General features: G+C 37.2%; 1 protein-coding gene and 1 non-coding gene across 2 annotated transcripts in view; one reads left to right on the forward strand and one right to left on the reverse strand.

The window, feature by feature from the left end:
• The window catches only part of Gucy1a2 (guanylate cyclase 1 soluble subunit alpha 2), a 326,716-nt gene that overhangs the window by 240,091 nt on the left and 63,102 nt on the right, over window positions 1–23,523 (reverse strand). Inside the window, exon 4 of the mRNA XM_028771399.1 lies at window positions 9,092–9,810. Within this exon, the coding sequence (XP_028627232.1) occupies window positions 9,092–9,810 (719 nt within the window). The remainder of the gene's footprint in view (window positions 1–9,091; window positions 9,811–23,523) is intronic.
• Window positions 13,944–14,050, forward strand: LOC114624450. Its single transcript, XR_003711925.1, has one exon. It is a non-coding gene; the product is annotated as a U6 spliceosomal RNA (small nuclear RNA).

The following is a 23,523-nucleotide window of genomic DNA, read 5'->3' on the forward strand; positions in this document are numbered from 1 at the left end:
TCCAGCTATACCACTCCTAGGCATATACCCAGAAGATGCTCGAACATATAACAAGGACATATGCTCAACTATGTTCATAGCAGCCTTATTTATAATAGCCAGGAGCTGGAAAGAACCCAGATGTCCTTCAACTGAGGAATGGATTCAAAAAATGTGGTATATTTACACAATGGAGTATTACTCAGCTATTAAAAACAACGAATTCGAGAGGTTCCTAGGTAAATGGATGGAACTAGAAATTATCATCCTGAGTGAAGTAAGCCAATCACAAAAGAACACACATGGTATTCACTCACTGATTATTGGATATTAGCCCAGAACCTTGAAATGCCCAAGATGCAACTCACAGGCCACATGAAGCTCATAAAAAAGGAAGACCAAGTGGGAGTGATTCAGTTCTTCTTAGAAGGAGCAACAAAATACTCAAGGGAGCAAATATGGAGACAAAGTGAGGGACAGAAACTGAAGGAGGGTCCGTTTCAAGACCTTTCCACCTGAGTATCCATCCCATGTGCAGTCATCAAAGGTAGATGCTGATGTGGAAGTCAGGAAGTGCATGCCGATAAGGGCCTGATATGGATGTCTCCTCAGAGGCCTTCAAGAGTCTGACATATTCAGAGGCAGATGCTCACAACTAACCATTGAACTGATCATGAGGTTCTCAATGGAGGAGTTAGAGTGAGGACTGAAGGAGCTGAAAGGGTCTGTGGCACCATGAGGAGAGCAACAATACCAACCAACCACAGCTCCCAGGGTCCTACCACCAGCCTGGGAGCACTTATGGAGGGATCCAGGGCTTCAGCTGAATATGTAAGAGTGGAGGGCCCTGATGGGCACAGGTGGAAGAAGAGATCCTTGACCTCATGAAGGCTGGACGCCCCCAGGGGGTGGGAATTTTGAGGGTGGGGAAGTGGGGGTGGGGGGGTAGGTGGGGGTTACATCCACGGCCCCCCCCCGGGGGGGCCCGGGGGGGGGGGGGCTCCCGGGTGGGTGGGGGATGAGGTAAGGGGATAACATATGAAATGTAAATAAAATATCCAATAAAAAAAAAAGATGGTGCAACCACTTTGTAAATCAGTCTGGCGATTCCTCAGAAAATTGGACATAGCATTACCTGAGGATCCAGCTATACCACTCCTAGGCATGTACCCAGAAGATGCTCGAACATATAACAAGGACATATGCTCAACTATGTTCATAGCAGCCTTGTTTATAATAGCCAGGAGCTGGAAAGAACCCACATGTCCTTCAACTGAGGAATGGATTCAAAAAATGTGGTATATTTACACAATGGAGTATTACTCAGCTATTAAAAACAATGAATTCGAGAGGTTCCTAGGTAAATGGATGGAACTAGAAATTATCATCCTGAGTGAGGTAAGCCAATCACAAAAGAACACACTTGGTATTCACTCACTGATTATTGGATATTAGCCCAGAACCTTGAAATGCCCAAGATGCAACTCACAGGCCACATGAAGCCCATAAAGAAGGAAGACCAAGTGGGGGGTGATTCGGTCCTTCTTAGAAGGAGCAACAAAATACTCAAGGGAGCAAATATGGAGACAAAGTGAGGGACAGAAACTGAAGGAGGGTCCGTTTCAAGACCACTCCACCTGAGTATCTATCCCATGTGCAATCACCAAAGGTAGAGGCTGATGTGGAAGTCAGGAAGTGCATGCTGATAAGAGCCTGATATGGATATCTCCTCAGAGGTCTTCAAGAGTCTGACATACTCAGAGGCAGATGCTCACAACTAGCCATTGAACTGATCATGGGGTTCTCAATAGAGGAGTTAGAGTGAAGACTGAAGGAGAGCTGAAAGGATTTGCGGCACCATGAGGAGAGCAACAATACCAACCAACCACAGCTCCCAGGGTCTAAACCACCAGCCTGGGAGCACTTAGGGAGGGATCCAGTGCTTCAGTTGAATATGTAAGAGTGGAGGGCCCTGCTGGGCATAGGTGGAAGAAGAGAACCTTGACCACATGAAGGCTGGATGCCCCAGGGGGTGGGAATTTTGAGGGTGGGGAGGTGGGGGGGGGGCTAGATAGAGGTTACATCCACAGAGAAGAAGGAGGAGGGGTGAGGGGATTGGGGGTTCCTGGGTGGGTGGGGGATGGGGTAAGGGGACAACATAGGAAATGTAAATAAAACATCCAATAAAAAAAAAAGATATGAAGTAAAATGCAAAAAAAAAAAAAAAGAATAAGAACATCCTGAGTTTTGCAGGCAAATGGATGGAACTAGAAAATATCATCCTGATTGAGGTAACTCAGACTCAAAAGGACGTACATGGTAAGTACTCACTGATAAGTGGATACTAGCCAAAAATTAAACAATACTTAGGATACGATCCACAGAACTCAAGAAGGTTATCAAGCCATAGGGCTCAAGTGAGGGTGCTTCAATCCCACATGGGAAGGATAAGAAAGCAATCACAGGAGGCAGAGGGAAGGAGAGACCTGGGTGAAAGAGAGGAGGAGGAGAGGAAAATGGGAACATGATCAGATATTAGGGGTGGGGTAAAACATGAGAGAAGCCCTGAGGGCCAGCAGAATGAATGGAAATATGCAACTTCAGGGTTGGGAGGTGGAGAGACCCTCTAGAATATATCAGAGACCTGGGAGGTAAAACAGTCTCAGGACTGAAAGGAAGGAGTCTTAGATGAACTGCCCAATACTAGGGAGAGGGAACTTGTAGAACCCACCTCCAGTAGAAAGACAGGGCATAAAGTGGAGGGATAAGGTTGCCATTCCACAATCAAAAACTCTGACCCAGAATTGTTCTTGTTTAAAAGAACTACAGGGACAAAAATGGAGAAGAGACTGAGGGAAAGGCAGTCCAGTGACAGGCTTAACTTGGGATACATCTGAAGGGGAGAGAGGTTCCAGGACCTGACACTGTTATTAATGCTATGGTGTGCTTACTGACTGGAGCCTAGCATGGCTTTCCTCCAAGAGACCCAACCAGCAACTGACAGAAAAAGATGCTGATACTTATAGACTGAAGTCAGGGACGCCTGTGGTTGAATTAGGGAAAGGCTAGAAGACGCTTAGGAAGAGGGCTACCCAATAGGAAGACGAGCAGTCTCAACTAGCCTGGACCCCTGAGATATCTCAGCCACTGAGCCACCAACCAGGCAGCGTACATGACCTGGTCTGAAACCCTAAACAGCAGAAGGCTGCCTGCTCTGGCCTCGGTGAGAAAAGATTTACCTAACTCTCAAGAGATTAGAGGCCCCAGAGAGTGGGGAAGACAAATGGAGCATAGGAGTAGGGACAAGGACATCGTTTTGGAGACAGCAGGGAGGAGGAATAAGATGAGGACCTGTGGGAGGGCAGACCAGGAGAGAGTTAATGACTGGACTGTAAAAAAAAAAAAAGTAATAAAAACATATAAATAAATAAATAAATAAATAAATAAATAAATAAATAAAAAGTTGTGAGATGCCTTTAGCACAATCTCCTGCAGCAATGGGTTCTTCTATGTCTTTCCTTCTACAATGAATGGCAACCCTCCAAATAAAGTTAGCCCAAATAAATGTTTCCTCTACAAATTCTTTCTAACAAGCATTTTGTTACAATGATGAGAAGAGTACTTAACTGTATTAAGCATGATTTATAAATGAGTACAAATATTGTATTCTAGGTTTCTTTATTTCCAAGTAGAAAATATAACAGAAATTTTATACACTTAAACTAAAATCAATGCCCCTGAGATATCTCTCTTAGAGCCAGCTGGCACTTTCTCCATGCATTGTGACTTAACAACACAGAGAAAGACTTTATGGGTCATAACCCTGATTTCTAACAGGACTCTTTATATGAATGCCTGTTCCACTGAAGTAAACCTTAGAGTATCTCTCAGTGGTTCATGTTTCTATGAAGAAATGTTAGTCTCCAACTTCTTTTCAAGTTTACCACAGACCATTTAACCTATGATAGATGTGAATGACGTGAAAGATATCAAATCAGAACCAAAGATGTCTTTCTAACTGAATATTCATTGATGGTGAATTGTTTTAAAAACAATCAATAATGGGCTAGAAAAATGGTTCAGCCTTTAAGAGCATTTCTATTCTTCCAGTGAGCCTTCATTGAATTCCCATAATTTGCATGGTAGCTTGCAAGTAAATCTAGAACAGGGTCCTATATCTTCTTCTGACATCTGTGGGCACATGATGCATATACATACATGCCCGCAAAGCATTCACACATAAAATTTTAAAAATTATCTTTTGAAGTTTTATATAATGGTTTGAATAAGAAGCCCTCATATAGTTTTCTAAATTTGAATGCTTTACCATCAGGGATTGGCACTGTTTGGGAGAGATTAGAAGATGTGTTCTTGTTGGTGTGTCTGTTGAATGAAGAAGTGTGTCACCAAAGGTTGATCTTTAGGTTTAAAACCTAAGGCAGGATAGATGGCTGTCTCTATTCCTGTGCCCTATGGATCTAGATTTAGCACCCTTAGGTACTTTTCCAGAACCATGACTTGCACCATGCCACCATACTCTATGCCATGATAACAATCTCTGAAATTGTAAACAAGCCTCAATTAAATACTTTCCTTTATAAGGGTTGCTATGGTCGTGGTGTCTCTTCATAGAAATAAAATAAAATAGTGAATAGGACAGAAGTTAGTAGCAGGGAGTAGAGTGTAGCTATAACCATGATTATTGAGGGTAGAATGTGATGGATTTTAGGACACTGTATTAGGAAAGCAATTTATTCCTTTAGGTGGAGTTTAAAGGCACACTCTAGTAAGAAGATAGTGGAGCTGAGAGCCACACAGATTATGATAGCACAGCTCAAGAAGTTTCAAAGGAGAAAAAGATTAGTAAGTGGCCTAGAGACTGTTCTTACGATATTTTGGTGAAACTATGGCTGCCTTTTTCCGTGGTCCAAAAAAAAAATCTGCCTGAGGCTAAATTTAAGATATATTTTTCAAGACAGCCTAGTGATATCTGTGTTGTGTGGTAATTAGTGCTCACTCTTATGTAGATCTATTAATAAAAGGAGTAGGTTGATCAAAGAAAAATACAAATGTGCACTTTGAAGAGACGAGGAATACCCCAAAGTATAATAGAGCTAAGTTTAGTACTTAAGTAGATAAAATTTTAAAGAAAAGCCTAATGCTAAATGGAATAAAAGGAGTGGTGACCTCAGGGCAAGAAGCCACCTGCTAAGCTTCCAACTTGTGGAAAGGAATTAAAGAAAAGATTAAGCAGTAAAGGAGGTAAACAGACAGTTGATGCTAAAGGAATTGAATAAAGGGTCATGTTTCAGCCCCAGCAGTCAGAAGAATTTTACAACTTCAGCCATGTGATTTGGGCTTTAATACCAACGATACAAGAAACGGGTTGTTGAGTCTCCCTGTGTGGCTAAGGAAAGCCACAGAGGCTAGGCATATGTCTGGAGTGTCTCTGCATGGAGCACCAGAGAGGCCATTGGCTGAAGCTGTGAAGGTGAACTTTGGATTGCCTTGGAGACCCCAAAATTTTGGAAAAGCCAGAATCATGTGATACCTGCCAAAAAGAGCTACACACAGGATGTGGAATCATTCCAAAAGGAGAAGTATGTAGCATCAACAAAGCTGAAAGGAGTTGGAGACTTAAAAGTACTTTAGGATCACATGGAGATGCAGACTCATGGAATTGGCTCTGCTGATTTTAGATTTTGTTCTGATCCAGTATTTCCTCAGTATGCTCACTTTTCGCTGGAGATAGACATGCAGACAGACAGATGATAGATAGATAGATAGATAGATAGATAGATAGATAGATAGATAGATAGATAGATAGACAGATATCATGTGCTACTGTATATTGGAAGTCTTTGAACTGCTTTTTTATTCTGATTTTACAGGAGATTACAGTAAGAAGTTGTTTTAAATCTCAAAAGAGACTAAATTTTCAACTCTTAAAATGTTGAACTGTGGTAGACTATGACATTTGAAGTTGGAATGGATGCATTTTTGCATTATGATATATCTGTAAGCCTATGGGGACCAGGGATTAAAATCTGGTAGATTGAATAAGAATGACCCTTGATAGGTTCATATCTTTGAATGCTTAGCCATCAGGGAGTAGCACTACTTCAGATGGAGTAGGAATTGTACCTTATTGGAGTATATGTGGTCTCCTTGGTATAAATATGTCACTGGCAGTGGGATCTGAAGTTTGAAGTAACCAAGCCAAGTCCAGTGGCTTTCTTTCTTCTTGCCACCTACAGAAGATCTAGATATAGAACTCTCAGATACTTTTTCAGTACCATGTCTGCCTGCAGATCACCATGTTCACTACTATGATGACAATAGAGTAAATCTCTGAAAATGTAAGCAAGCACCAATTAAAACTTACAATATGGAAAGAAAAAGGTGAAAGGGAAGGTAAACTTAAGAAAGTTGCCATCCTTACACATTGATAACTCATACAGGAGGACTAAGAGCATAATTCAGAGTTGAAGGTGCTGGCTTTATTTCATTAATGTCTCAGGAAATCACTCATGAGCATTTTCAATTCAGCCCTACACTTAACCAGGGACTAAGAAGGCAAAATGACAATTACCATGGTTTATAGAAAGCATTTTAGCTCTGCAAATATTTTAGCATCACCTAGCTCAACTATTGGATTTATCATTTTATCAGCAGCTGAGAGTTCATTACTATTTAATGCTTACTCCCAAAAGAGTTAATAATAAAAGACTTCAGTGTAGGATGTGATAATAGAGTCTTTAAAAATAAAGAAATGAAATAGACAAAATAATATAGAATACTTAAAATGGTACTTTCTTATGAAGGCTCACTAAAGAAGCATAAGCTCCAGGCACATGCAGTAATGAATCAAGGACAGCTTTTATGAGGAAATGATTCATATTAAGGTCAAATTTAACAAGAAGCACATAATTTTCAAGTCAGATTTTCTTTCCTCCTTGCATATTAAAAAAACACTATGTACAGTGTATTTGGTGACATACTAAATAAAACGGTTATTCACTGTTCAAGAAGCTATGCCATTAACTATGTAATGTTCAACTGGGAACAACTATAGCCTCACAAATTCCCCATTCTGGCAAATATAAGCGAGTGAACAAGAATATAAATGTAAGGTTGAGCAGATTACTATCTCATTCTAACTACAAATCCTGCTATCACATTATTTTCAAACCATCACGGACATGTTTAAATGATAATTGCATTCTCTCAGTGAGCACAGTTCCTTATTATTTGAGTTGGCGGGGCCTGACATTGCATTCTCTCAGTGAGCACAGTTCCTTATTATTTGAGTTGGCAGGCCCTGACATTTGAGCCATCATCTCATTATTCTATTTATTATCTGGGTACACAAATTAAATACAAATCCAAGCACAGTGAAATATGTGAAAAGTCTGACACAGTATCCTTAAATTGTAGATTTGTTTCTTAAATCTATAGAAGAATTAAATTGACATTTATAATAAGTTCTCATTCAGATAAATTTGAAAAGACTAAATTTAATTTAAAGGCTAAAATTGCTTCAAAATCCCTTAGCCAAATATTGAACTTTTATAAAACAAAACGGACAGTTTCAATAGTATCTAAACAAAAAAGAATAGCTATAGGTTTACTGTAACTCCAAATGTAGACAAAAATACACATTTAATAAGTGTCATCCATTCTGAAAAGGCTTCAGACTTTATAGAGCTCGTCAAATACATAACATACATGTTAAAATATTAACACAATGTCTTTTTGTGATCACAAATATTATTAGGACCAATAGTATCAATGAGTTAAACTGAAATATCTAAATGTGCTAAGTGGGAACTCAAGTCTACCTTCAGGTTATTTCAAACTATAGGACTTGTATGACAAAAATGTTATGATGAATCTTCTAGATCACTTGATTCAGCCACTTGAAATAAATGTACATCTTTCTATCTTTCTTAAATGCTTTGTTTAAAATTCTCCATCAAACTACAAAATTATAAAACTAGTCAACAATAAAGACTAAAATTCATTAGTTATGGTTTCTAGAAGCCGTTTCTTCTTTGATCTATCATTGTATTCGCATCAGAACATGGGTAAATTATTCATTTACTCAATTTTTGTTTCTTCTACCACCTTCCTTCTTGTACATTCTAAAAATCACAGAGTTCCCCCAAATTATGTATAATCCTGGGGAATGGCCCAAAATAGCTCTGTTTACTGTGATAGAGAAATAGACTGAAAGTACCTTATTGGAAACTAAATGAGTACAAATTCAAACATCCACCCAAAAATTAACATAATTTTTCCTATGAATTACTAAAGTATATATCACCAAAAAGGTAAAAGTAGTCACAACTGATTTTCCTTATATTTCATACTGCATTACTGCCAGATTTTTTTTTTAAGAAAAACTGTATCTGAGAGACAAATGTTACTGGAACTCAACTATTTTCAGTTTTATTTCTAGTATCTTTTCATTAGCTACTTACAGTTTTATGGCCCAGATTTCCAAATGAAAACTCAAAAGATAAAAATCTACACAAAAATACAATGCATTGTGTTCTCTCAAGTAGTGAAGTTGTTTAAAAAAAGAAGTCTCAATTTGAATACTAAAGTTTAATTAGTCCATGTCCAGCCTACAGAGGATATGTTTTTCTTTTCCTTAGCACATACTCATAACATAAATGGGAGTGTTCAAAGACTGTGAAATTTCAAAGAGATGATAATCACAACAAACCATGTTTTTATCTTTGTTTGCTTAGATAAGCCAGACAACCCAACAGTATTGAAATTTCTCTCACAATTAGAGTCAGTACATGGAAATACTCACGAGCTGATAATGCTGGATTTTTACTGACTCCTATCATTTTGTAATTGCTGTGGTTAGTATTAACAAGTGTCTTCTTTTAGTGTGGTGAAATAAATTAACAAATGAAATGTAAAAAGCCTGGGAATACATCCAAAACTTTCTACATACATCCAGAGACCAGTAATCTTCTAAATGGCACTTAAAGCTCTTTTGCATAAATAATTACAACTACAACCGATATATAATTTATTGAAATAACTATCCATTCTACTAGATCCAATCACCCATCTGGAGTACATAATTACTTACTTTATCTTCATTCTCAGTACCAGAAGCTTCCGGCTTGGTTCTTATCACAAATGGGGTAGACAATCGTAGCAAGACTCTATCGAAAGTGGCAGTAACCTTTGGAGAAACAATCTCAAAGCAGTCCTCAAACTTCAGCACTTTGTGAGTGTCATATCGAAGCTGTTTCCGTAGGCCCTCCCCAAGCTGAAGGACCACCATGTTGGAGTCAAACATCAAATGGAAGGGAAAGGCTCTGCAGAAGGTGTTGATGCTGATTCTGAGGTCGGCAGGAACTTGGGAAGTACCTTGTGGAATGTTCTTTGTGATCTCAGTAGTTTCACATTCTTTGATGAGGAAAGTAAGACAGCTACAATTGCTTGGGTTTGAACCATCAGAGCACAATTTCTCATTTTCAATTTGCTCAACTTCCACATTTAAGTGATAGATTCTCTTTCCTGCAGCCTTAATCATTCCCAGCATTGCAAAGCCCACCGTATGGTGAGGATGGAAGTAGTGGAGCATGAGAGTACCTTCAGGAAGCTCTTTGCATAGGAAAGATGATGACTCTAGAGTGGCCTGTTTCCCAAAAGAAGTCCTAATGTGTTCCAACAATGCATCGAAGCCATTGAAGAAGTCCTGCAATGTGCCACCTACAGCTCGAAGGACTCTCTCATTCTCGTCAAAGCATATCTTAAAGAATTCCTCACCAAATCTTTCTTGAATTTCTTGGAACTTCAGTCCTAAAGGTAAAGGAGAATAAAAATTTTAGCAACATTAACTATATGTAATTAGGTATATATCTTTCAAAATACCTAAAGAGGCAGCAATTATCAGATGAAAAGATGGCTCCGTGGTTAAGATAATATAATATTCCCAAAGAGGACCTCACTTGATTCCCAACACCTACATAAAGTGGTTCTGAACAGCCTCTAAGTTCAGACTCAATAAAATCTGACTCTGCTCTTATGGTTCCATGCCTACACACAGGTACACACATACACATAATTAAAAATAAACACATATAGCTGGGCAGTGGTGGCATACATCTTTAATCCCAGCACTTGGGAGGCAGAGGCAGGCAGATTTCTGAGTTTGAAGCCAGCCTGGTCTACAGAATGAGTTGTTCCAGGACAGCCAGGGCTACACAGAGAAACCCTGTCTCAAAAAACCAAAAAAAAAAAAAATGTATTTTTAAAAGTGGTAATACGTAAGTGAAACAAAAGAGGTATTTCCTGAGTCCCCAAATTTCCCACATAGATTTATCAAGAAATTTATCCATCTCTTTTAAGTCTTTCAATTTGGTAGAGTATAGGTTCTCTTTTTTAATTATTCACTTTACGTCTCTCTTACCATCCTCTTGTCAGTCACCCCCTCATACACTCCCCCTTCCCTTCTCTTCTGAGAGGGTGGGGACGCTCCCTGGGTTTCCCCCACTTGACCTAGCAAGTTCTCTGTGAGGTTAGGTGCAAACTCTCCCAGAGGCCAGACAAGGCAGCTCAGCTAGAAGAACATATCCCATATACAGGCAACAGCTTGTGAGATAGTCCCCACTCCAGTTGCTCAGAATCCACATGAAGACCAAGCTGCCTATATGCTACATATGTGCAGGAAGGCCTAGATCCAGCACATATATGTTCTTTGGTTGGTGGTTCAGTCTCTGAGAGTCTGAATTTAAGTTAGAGATTTTTTCATTTAATTTGCATGCATCTAAGATGTTAAGAAAAAATTGATGGTTTGTTGTCGCTGGTTTGTTTTTTGGTTTTGTGTGTGTGTGTGTGTGTGTGTGTTTCTTTGTTTTTATCTTTGAGAAGACTCTATTCTATAGCCTAATATTAGGTTTGGAATAAAAATGTGTAGAAAGCATAGATATTTCCAAATATTCTCACTGCTCCCTACATACACACATGCATTGCATGGATTCTCTTATCATATGTCTACAATGGAAGGAGTTTACATGTTATACAATGACTTTACCCTAACAAACTATTGTCACAAAAAAGTCACAGTTTACATTAGAATTCAGCTTTCATGCTAGGCTTTTACATTGATTAACATATTACCATTATAATATCTCAGAATATTTTCATTACCCCAAACTTTTCTTTTTATTCTTCCCTTTCTTCCCCCTTACTTCCAGAGTGGGAGGTTTAAATAGGAATAATATAGAAAATAATTTTCTCTTTAATGCCACGTTATTTAAATAACACAAATGATATTTTCTTAAAGATTTTACTAATCATTAGAGAACATACAGACACATATACAAAACTAGACATTCATTAATTGGAAAATACCTACCAAAGAAATAACCTATATGCATATACGGGGAAAAGCATCAAGCTATCCACTGGAAATAGACTGTCTATCATAGAATAACAGAGTAAATTATGCAAATTAGATAGACTTCATTAAAAAGTATATAAAATTGTAGAACTTGAAATGACTGGTATTCTTTTTTGGGATTTTTTTATTGGATATTTTATTTATTTACAATACAGATGTCATCCCCTTTCCCCATTTCCCCTCCCTAGAACCTCCTATCCTATACCCCCTCTTCCTTTGTGCTTTTATACCATCTTGATTACATGCATGTATTAAGGTCAGTTCTAGGTTGAGGGTCTAACAATACAATAGATGCAAATAGTTGAGGAAAAAGCAATACAATAAACACAAATAGTCAAAGAAAAAGAAAGGAATTAAACCCAGTTACGTCAACACTCCTGTTATCACTGTTTCTAAGGGCTTATCAGGATGACAAAAGTATCTGAGCCTCCTTCCCTAGCCTAGCCCAAGATCATTTTCACATCTGAAGCCTACTTCCTTGTTCTAGCCTAAAATTGAGATTTCTGTCTGAAATTACTTCTTTGTTCTAGCCTAATATTTAGATTCCTGCCTGAGATAACTTCTTTGTTCTAGTCTAATGTCAGATTCCTGCATGAACCCTACTTCCTTGTCCTTGGCCAATGTCATATTCCTGCCTAGCAGCCCATTTCCTTGTCCTTGGCCCATAATGACTGGTATTCTTTCAATCACAAGAATGAAAGAAGCCAAAAAGTAGCAGGAATCTGAGCAGAGAAAAATCAATGTCTTTATTTTCTTATACATACTCATTCCCACTTGTCTTAGAAAAAGAAACTCTACCTTACAGACATGCATTATGGGATAAACAGAAGCACAGTGTGACCCTTTGTTCAGGATAGGCAGAGGGAAAATATGGAGGAAAGATATTATTCAAAGAGGAATGAATTCATGCTACAGCCTCTCCTTTAACTTGATGAAATCAATACCTATAGTTTACATATCATTTCTTCTATAAGTTATCCATTGTATAAGGAAGTTCTGAAATCAAACAGGACTGAGAAAAAGAAAATTTTTAAGAAAGGAAAGGTTTATTTTGCTTATAGTTTGAAAGTTCTGTCCATCATGACAGGGACATAGGGATATCAACAGCAGGAACTGAGAGTGTTAAATGTTAGTTCTTAGACTCCTTTCTCCTTTTTTATTTAGTCTAGAGCCCAACTCATTGCATAGTGACACCAACATTCAAGGTGGATCATCCCACCTTAATTCATCTATTCCTATTCTCAAAGGGGAGTCCAAAGGTTTGTTTCTTAGGTGATTTTAGATTTTTTTCAAGTTGACAATCAATATTAATTGTCACACTTCTTCAGTTTGAATTTTTCCTTTGTTGTTAGTTTTAATGTCCCCTGTACACTCACTCACTATGAGAGAAAATGTGTGCATATCAATATATATCAAAGAATAAATCACTTAAAAGTTTGAGACAGACTGAAGAATAATCTTATACATTATTTGGCAGACTATTATTCTAATTCTTTTCTTGTCTTTTCCTTTCAGAAAGACCCAGAAGGACCACCATTCTAAAAAATCTTCATCCTTTATTTTTTAACACTCTATTTTAGTATAGAGAAATTTATGTAGCCTGTGGCTTAATTTGCTATCCTTACCTCTATCGGCCTTGGGATGTTCTTTCCCTCCAGAAGGAAAAAACAGAATAATTAAGAACATTATTTTTACAATTAACTCTAAACACATCAAATACTTTAAGACTTTCTATAGTCTTAGGATTGTTAAAAACAAATTAAGAAGTCAGTTTGACAAAAGTATCCTTAAAACTATAGTGAAATAAAAGTAAATTAAAAAATCTAATGATAAAATATTCTATGTTAAAACATAAGAATAAAATCAGACAAAACTGATAACAATAGTATTGATCTGATCAGATCCCTAGAATTTAAGAGGACAAACAAGATAGGGGATATTCATTGAAATTTGGCTCCTGCTCTAAGAGATCTTCCAGAAATGCTTTTATAATTATATAAGACACTGTACACTAGTTTGTCCTTATTTTGCTTAATCATTTTTGTCTTTCTTTTAATGTGATATTATTTATTGTTTCTTCCTCTTAACCCTCTTATGAGTTATGGCATATCAAAATATACTTGTCAGATATAATAACTATATGTCTGAAAATCCATTCCCACTTCCTCCATCAAAATGTCTTCCTAAAATCAATATGACACATGAAAGAGGGACCCACTTCTCCTTGGAATACTATTGAAATGCTGCTACAATATGTACAAGATATTGATGTTAATTCTTTAAATTCTCATCATACATAGTCCTATTGTCCAATTTTCTCTAAATAAAAAAAATGTGTTGAAGGATAGAGCACTTTGATATACTACTTGGCAGCTGATGGAAATCCCCTTGCTGCTTTAAATACCATAAGCAGAAGGCCTATCAGTCAAGTAGTAAACTGGGTCACATCAGCATAGGGAAGTCACAAGTACCTTGAGAAAAGTACATAGTAGCCATGACTGATTTCCTTAACATCTTAAGATATAGCTTCGTGCTCGCTTCGGCAGCACATATACTAAAATTGGAACGATACAGAGAAGATTAGCATGGCCCCTGCGCAAGGATGACACGCAAATTCGTGAAGCGTTCCATATTTTTCTTGGAGACTAATAGAACATGACTCTTTTCTCTGATCTCTCTGATACAATATTAGGAGATGGACCTATAAACAGAAAGTTATACTAGTGCCTCAAGAACCACTGAATCATGAAGTCGTGCAGTGTAGGCTTTGCACTATGAATGATAGCTATGATAAGGATAAAATGATACTTGATTTGTTTTAGCATTATAAAACAAGATGTACCCTTCATAAGCATCCATGAATAAAACCTTTATGAATTGTAAATTCAAAAAAAAAGAAAAAAGATATAGCTTCAGCCAGGACTGTCCAAATAAGATCACAGGGTATACATAGATGCTGTTAAAGCTCACTGATTTAGTGATCTGTGTTGTCCCTTCTGGCGTTACAATATTAGGACCAATACAGGGCTTCTTCATATAATATTTTCTTGCCAACATTTAGCAACCTTAAAAAGGAAGCAGAAACTGCCAGACTGAGAAAAGACTGAAGGACCTGAAGGGGTTTTCCACCCCACAGGAAGAACAATATCAACCAACCAGAGCTCCCCCACTCCCCAGAGATCTGAGGGACTAAACCACAAACCAAAGAGTACACATGGAGGGACCCATGGCTCCAGCCGCATATGTAGCAGGGGATGCCCTTGTCGGGCATCAGTGGGAGGAGAAGCTTTTGATCTTGTGATGGTTCAATGCACCACTGTAGGGGAATGCCAAGGCAGGGATTCAGGAGTGAGTGGGTGGGATGGGGGAGGAAGGATGGGGTAGGAGGTTTCTGAACAGAAAACTGGGCAAGGGAATAACATTTAAAATGAAAATAAATAAAATATTCATCTTTAACAAACAAATACGTAATATTTTAATAAAATATCGAACAAGTGGTTTGCTGCAGATTTTTCAAAAAAAGGAAACAGAAAGCAAGCAATTTTGACAGACACAGCAGAGGGATGGTGGACCTAACATTTGAGCGTTGAACAGTTAGCAAGTCACACTGTGACAGTGGCAAAGCAGTAGTCTTTTAGACAGCTGAAGAAGAATCAGATGAACAGTTGGATAGAGGTGAGGACAGGAAGGACAGGAGACCGCAAGCAAGGGTGGAAAGTTGAGGCAAAAGACGGATAAGAAGACTTAAGGATTCAGAGAAGAGAAATGAGGGCTTTGGTTTCCCAGAGTTCAGGGTACTGCCTAGTCTTTAGAACCAAGAGTCTCAGAATTGTGACACCATCTGTTGTTAAAAGTTGAGAAATTTGGACTTCCTAAGCAGACACAGAGCTATATGGCTAAGGTTTGATAATTACCACTGCCTGCATCAGGAATGTAACTGTAGTGGGTGCCACCTGCTACCCTTGCCTCCTCACTGTCTCTGGTTTCTACTGGCAAACACAAAGAAAATGAAAGCTGTCAGAGGCTAGCATTTAAAGTTTCTTGAGTACTCATAATTTCAATCCAGATGGAGAAAAAGCCGGTCAATGGTTAGTATCTACATCATGATCACTATGAATAACTAAAAACTTAAGTCCATACAAAGCATAATAGTGCATGTATTAATAGCTGTATTCTTCATTATCATGAAATGTTCTGATGATGAAATTCTTATAAAAAAACTAAAGTTAGAATAAATATTTCTGTAATCTGATAATCTTTCATATTTACTTCCAAAAATCTCCCATGGATTGCTTCTAGATTTAAAAAAAAAACATATTATCCAAGGACTTTGGGTCTTTGAACAAAGAGCAAAATAATTGTTCATAGCAATGAAAATGTCCCCAATAAGTGGAATGCAGATATAAAGACAATACAGTAGGCTCATCCATGTTGTCTTGATAGTATTACAACTCATATATTCATCCAAATGATAACCAGTAAGTAAATATACCAGAGGCAACCAAATTAAAACTACAGTGTGTACAGGACTCTATATAACAAGAAATCCTTGATGCTTCAAAAGTACCTCTGTACCTGAAAGTGCAATAATTATCAGTTTTTAAATGATTCACTCAAGCACACAACATACTACTAATGTTAACTGAGCTGCTTTAAGTAGTGTCCTGTGGAGGATAATCTTCTCTGAAGCATTGTATTTAATTAATTGTAGAGATTTTATCCCTGTAATTATTAAACTGAACAAGATCAGGAAAGAAGAATTCTTAAAGTGAAAATTTAAAACTAATGATTAGTTCATGTCTGCACACATGCTATGAATCAATAATGAGAACTCTATTTTATACTTCATCTAAAAACTAAGATGACATAAAGTAGTTCAGTTCAGACAAGTATTGCAGTTCTGAATCCCAGCACTTCACCTGTGATTGAAGAAAACTCTTACTTGCAGTAAATCACTTGAAACATATAGACAATCTTATCTTCCCATATCACAAGATGCTAAAAGAGCTTGATATTTGGGGCTGTAAGAAAATATTTCCTCAAAAAAATTATAATGAAATTGTTTATTATTAATTGGCAAATGGAAAGTCAAAGTTATAAAAATCACATTCACCTCTTTTAAAAAAGTGGCCTACCTAGATGCTTGAATTCTTTAACTACAAATGAAATAGATTATTCCTCTGTGGCATGAGCCTATTGTCTCTGTTTGTCAAGCCATCCCAAACTACTTGGGAATATTTTGAAGACAAAGTGTTTTACTTTTTGATCCATTGATATCTATCACTAGCAATATCCCTGACCCATAGAGAATTTCTTTCTTTGTTCCTTTCTTCTCTCTCTCTCTCTCTCTCTCTCTCTCTCTCTCTGTGTCTCTCTCTTTCTCTCTTTCTTGCTTTCTTTCTTCCTTCCTTCCTTCCTTCCTTCTTTCCTTCCATTCTTCCTCCCTCCTTTCTTCCAGTCCTTCCTTCTATCCTTTCTTTCTCCCCTTTTTCATAGCATTCATCCTTGTTGTAAAGCATCATCAATCTTTTCAGGCTTCATTTGTATTATATCTAAGGATGCCAAGATCCGTATACATTTTCTTTTCTCTCATGATGCCATGCTGATAATTACATTACCTTGTGATTAGATTATCACAGATGCATACACACTACCTTAGGAGGTACAGAAAATGATTTCTTAGTTCTCTTGAGGGACTGTTTGATTAAAATGAGGTGTTGAAAAAGCCCACAAATGATGGCAAGTGTCCCCCTGCCTCAGCAGATGAACTGTAATAGAATAAAAATGGTAGTGAAGATGAAAGAGCTGAGCATAGTCAAACAAGAGCAGGATTTGGATGGATGAAAGCTAAAAAGCAGAAGGGAAGGATGTACACTTAATTAATCAACAGAGGAAGAACCATACTTGAAAATGGTGAGTCCGGAATTAAGGATACCAGTCAAAGAGATGACAAGATTAAAACGGGAATACACAAAAATACATTAAAAATATTTGAAAGCAAAAGTAACAAAAACAAAGCAATTATGTACATATATACAGAAATATATGAGCTTCTCAATTACTTGGCAAAAATATTGCATTATATACCTTTAAAATAATTTGTCCAGACAATATGTTTTTTTCAAGACAGGGTCTCCCTGTGTAGCCCTGGCTGTCCTGGAACTCACTCTGTAGAGCAGGCTGACCTTGAACTCAGAAATCTGCCTGCCTCTGCCTCCCAAGTGTTGCGATTAAAGGTGTGTGCCACCACTGCCCAGCTCAGACAATATTTTCTAACAACAAGAAAAGATTAGTAATAAGCATTTGCAAATAGTGAAAGTTGTGACAAGAAAATGTTATGTGGCTCAAAGCTAATCAATATGTACCCTTAAATTAAAGAAAAAAATCATAACTGAAATTGTAGCATTTAGAACACAGGTAAACAAATAAAAACGGACTTTGTGTCTTCAGCAACAATGGTAGGTAAGTAAATAAATAAATAAACCTTTTCGATTAAGACTCTATGGGTGCACCTGTTCTGACGTAGTGGAAACACAACCCCACATCAAACTTCCTGTTCCTCTTAATTAGAGGAACAATATTGTTAACTAGAAAACCATATTGAACATAAGGAAAAAAAACAAAATAGAACATGAAAATAGGTACAACCAACAATTGAGAAAATAAAACATACTGAAGGAAAATGACACAGGTACATATTGAAAAGGAACTTGGAAAATGGAACCTTTGTATTTGAAAATTGAACTGGGAAGGCTCACTTTTTGAAGAATGACTTTCACTGTTTAAAAAGTATTTTCTCTTAAATCTTTGAAAGTTCCTCCTTTCATACATTGTATTTTTATTATATCCATCCACCACTACCATCTTTCTATTGTCCCTAGGGATCCCCAATCCCAATTGCCACCAAATTTGACTTTTTTTTCTTATTATTGCTATTAATAACTACCTGAGTCTAGTTAATGCTGCTCAACTGAAAGATGGTTGCATCACAAAGCCTTTGACATCATCAATGGACTAATTCAAAGCTAAATGAATGAGGAAGACTCTAGCTGAAGAAACTTGGTCCTTGTACATATGTGCTTAAAGAATGCAATCTGTCACCAGTCCGTCTTTTGCCCCCTCCATGCTTCCTGACTGCCATGAGACAAAGAACTTCACACACATTTTATCCAGTGATATGCTTTATGCATCCAGTCACACAAGAGAGACCAAGCTACCATGAACTAAATCCTGTAATCAGGAGCCAAAGTGTGTGTCTGGGTTTTTTGTCAAAGCCATGTAGTGACAAATACAGGAAAGAACCATACAATGTTTCACAAACATCTTAGTGAGAACAAATGAATGGTAAAATTGAAATAGCTGAAGTGAATTGGCTCACATTTAAGAAAAAGAAACAGTTCCAAAGTTACACAATTATTTTCAGACCATATGAGGAAAATTTGTTTTTCTTTCATTTTTTTCTTTTATTTTATTGAAAATAGATATTTTTTTTCATATAACTTATCCTGATTATCAGTTCTCTCTACTTCCTCCCCAGTTTTCCTTCCATCTGGATCTACCCCTTTCTGTCTCTTACTAGAAAATAACCAGGTCCTAAAGGAGAAGAATAAAATATAGTATAATAATATAAAACAAAACCAAAGGAACAAAAGCAAAACAACTCAAAAGACAGGAAACAAACATAGATGCAGAGATCCTCTCAATAGTGTACCCAAGAATCCCATGAAACACAATACTGGAAGCCACACTAGATATACAAAGGGTGAAAGCACTGGATCCTCCAGCATAGGTCCACAGTTCAGTTCCCAACACCCACATGGCCGCTTACAATTGTGTGTAACTGCAGTCCCATGGTATTCAATACCCTCTTCTAGTGTACAGAAAAATACACTAAATATATCACTTTTGTTTCATCAAGCCACATACAACCTGTCAATACTCCATGGAGTATATTAAGACCAATTTTTTATGAATTGTTTCTTTTTTTAATTTTTAAATTTTAATTATTTTTTCTTTTTGTGCTCACAAGTAAGTAAATATTAGCCCCCCAAAAAGTACAGAATACCCAATTTACAGTCCACAGAACTCAAAAAGTCAACAAGTGGAAGGGCCCAAAAGAGGACACCTTAGTCCTACTTGGGAGGGAGAAGAAAACAACCACAAGGTGGGAAAGAGAGAGGGACCTGGGAGGGAAACAGGATAGGGGGAGAAGGGAACATGACCTGGTGGGAAAAAAGGACTGAAGTCCTAAGGACCAGAAGAAAGAATGAAAACAGGCAACCTCAAGGGGTAGGAGATTGGGGGGACCCTCCAGAATGTATTAGAGACCTGGGAGGTGAGAGACTCTCAGGACTCAAAGGGAGGGGCCCTAGATGAAATGCCCTACAGTGAGGAGAGGGAACTTGTAGAGCCCACCTCCAGCAGAAAGACAGGGAGTTGAGTGAGGAATGGTTTCTAAGGTAGTAGGAACTTGGAATAATGAAAGATTTAAACACACACACAAAAAAACCTTTCCTACTCAACTCACATTAAATATGAGACTTCATTTCATGGCCATTGGCCAATTTGTTGGAGATTCTAACATGAACTGTTATATATAAAAATATAATTATTATAAATGTTGAAAAATAATGGAATGACAATTGTGTAAAAATAAATCTAAGTACACATTATGAGATGTTTTAAAATTTTTTAAAATGGTATGTAAGTTCAATGGAAAAAAAAGGGGGGGACCGCTTACTACATGGTGCTAGCTAGCAAACCATCTGAGAAATGATAAAATTAACAATGTTAAAATGTTAAAACAAAATCGTATTCAGATTAGGCAAAGCTTAAAATGTGAACACACACAATACTGTATAAGAAAATTCATAGATGGTGTCCTTTAGCTAACATAATGGAAAACACACACACACCATTAAAATATTTGATTTTATATTCTGTAAACATGTGCTGAAACTGCTGAAATACTGTTTTGTTTAAGTAAATGTGTAAGTGCATTATTCAACCATCCTGAGTTTCCATTAGCCTCTCTATTACTAAGTGACCTTAGATCATAACAAATAAGTGTCCAGTATAGAGACCATCCACCAGCCTCTTAACTGACAGTTCTGTATTCTCACAGTCACTCTCTAGTCCATTCTTCACATGTCCTTCATAAATCATGAATTTATCATCACTTCCGTGCTAAGGATTTCCAATGACTATCTGTTGCTTTTAAAATAGAGTCCAAACTCAGTGTGCCATGTGACCTACTTCGGTCTACTCTCATCTCCTTAAGTCTGATATGTGACACTTATTAAAAGTTCTCAACAGTCTCTCCTGTTTATTGGCTAATGAACATGTTGGATTGGTTTCACATTCATTTTGTTTGAATATAACTCTCTTATCCTACCAACCCTGTTAAATTGATTAGCTGCTTTCTCTCATTTTATATATTTTACATCTACATTCCTCCAGAATATTCTTGGAGACCAATCTAGAGTGAGATAGATGCCTATTTGCTAGGCTTCCAGATTACCTAATGGATACTGACATCTTAGCATGCATCACAATGTTTGCTGGTTTGGCCACTCCATCAACCAGACCTAACTGACTTGAAGATAAAACTTTTTTATTTCTTCATCTAAGAGGAAAAAGTAAAACAATAAGCAAATCAAACTCCCTGTATCTGCTCTCAATGCTGGGCAGTGGATACCCTAGAATGATAAAGACAGAAACAGTTTGGCTTCTTAAGCCAACAACCCGGTCATAAATAGGGCAAAGAATGACAGGGCAGTAAGATGATTCAGAGTGTTAAAATGAACATCAAGTCTGAAAACAGCCTTAGGCTTGGCACATGTGTACAAATATATACACAAATACACACAAAAATAAATCCAGTGATAGACACAATAATAAATAAGCAAATAAAAATTAACAGAGCTAAGATATGAATAAGCATTAACTAAGCTGATAGAAAGTGATAGGTAAGAAATTAGATTATTCTGGGTCAAAGGAAAGTTTTATTCATAGATCCTGGAAAGAGAAAATAACAGGAAAGCTTTTAGAGAAACTAAATGAAAATTATTCCTACAGTCTTAATCCATGGTACAATACTTTGTCTGGAGTAATACTTTAATGAAAAGATAAAAAACAGAACAATTAATAGGCAAATAGAGTTATATGTAGTAGACAATATGTTCATGTGCAACAAAAATCATATATGATGTATATATAATGTACATAGTAGATATACACTCCTATAAATGTATACAAGTGCTGTTTTTCATATCCCTTAATGTTCTCTGGTATGGCTTTTTACTAAAAGCAGACAAATTACACTATTACTGACTTATTAGATATGAGTACTTTTAGTTGACAATGGTTTTTTTAATAAATAGGCACTGGTGTTTGTTGAGTAAACTTGCAGATACACTTGTAAGCCTAGCAGCTCATAAGTATGTTATTTTGGCCACCTGTCAGATGACAAAGTGGTCATTGCATCCTCAGGTCTCCTTTTCCAGACCAATGGCAGACTGAGGTGGAAGGCAACAAACCAGGAATGCAGCCATCTGTGGAATGAAAACTGAAAACAAAGAGCAAAAACAAAAACCAACGGGCAGATATATGCTATTTACAAAGGTATACTGCACGACATGTGGCTCAATGGCTCAACACTGAATCCATACCTGTCCCCACCTTTGGGCTGTCTGCTACATTATAAACATGTGACATTAGCTTGGACTTTGGAGCCAACCCACTGATGGTTAATTTTGTAATTTTCCAATGCTTTTACCTCCTGTTTTAGAAGGTGAGAAAGGCAACTGCTAAGCAAGTACATGGATTCTCACTTCTCTTCCTGTCCCTGTTCAAACTGAAAGCCATGGTAGTGGCATCCAGAAAGCATAATTTCCTCGTGGATACATTCTCAGAGGCCTTACTCTGAGTTGTTAATCACTTCTCATGCCTCTTTGATTGTTGTCTGTGAAAATCACTACTCTGTTTTTTGCTCCTTTTACAGCTGCAAATGAAATCTAGGGAGCCATTTTGCTGACCAGTTTCCACAGGAAGGAAGTTTAGCAGTAACAGGTATGGTATGGTGAAGAAGAAAACTCACAATAATCATTTTTTCTTACAAATTCCTTAAAACTAAGTAACAAGTACAGGTTTTTAGCTAAACATAATCAGGTTTAAAGAAAACTGAAAATGAGTACATTTGAAAGTGTCTATAATGGGGTTATTACTGTGATTATAACTGGTTCATAAGCAAGCGACTCTCCTACTTTATTTTTTAGATTTAAAGGATTCAGACATGTGGAAATGCCCATATTTGCTTTCATGAACATAGAACACAATGTCTTTCATCACAATGCTGTGATGTGCACTAGAACTTCCTTGGTAACTCAATCCAATCCCCCTTGAATCACAGTGGTCTTCCTGCATAGTTATCCTTCCTTTGTTTCAATTCCTCCAGTGATGAGCAACTCATGAAATTTGTTCCTCCAAGCCCAATAGCTCCAGAAATTACAAAGCTCATTCCAGCTTTCATCTGCAGCAAAATCTAGTCCTACAAGTTCAGTGGACTCGCTGTGTTACATATCTGTGACAAGTATATCAAATCTGCATCTTCTTTTCACCAACATCTTTTAAGTACCCTAAAACAGCTCTCATTTTGTTTTCTAGTCTTAGATTTTGAAAGAACAAATTAAAAATTAATTAAAAAAACACTAAATAACTGCTTAAGCTTAAGTTAAAATGGATAAAGCATAGCAACAATAGAAAAAATGGAGAATAAAAATAAAAACAAAATGGTGTTCGTGTGATTGGAAGGACACTCCAAACTGTGACTCAGCAAGAAATCAGAGTAGTGCAGATATAAATAGAAAATCTGTTTCAGATAAGGGGGCTTTCCTGGGTATAGAACCTTTTGTGTCTATGTATTTTACCTTGTGAAACACATCTCTCTAGAGGTTCCTCCTTTAAATTATATCTTTATATTTGCTTTCCTTATACTGTATGATGTATATTTTTCATTCAGAATTTCCTTTATGGCTATCTTCTGGAGGATTTGAGTCCAGTTCCCCACATCCACATCCACATCCACATCCACATCCACATCCACATCCACA

The sequence above is a fragment of the Grammomys surdaster genome, unplaced genomic scaffold (genome assembly GCF_004785775.1).
Source record: "Grammomys surdaster isolate TR1022 unplaced genomic scaffold, NIH_TR_1.0 206, whole genome shotgun sequence".
Classification (NCBI taxonomy): domain Eukaryota; kingdom Metazoa; phylum Chordata; class Mammalia; order Rodentia; family Muridae; genus Grammomys; species Grammomys surdaster.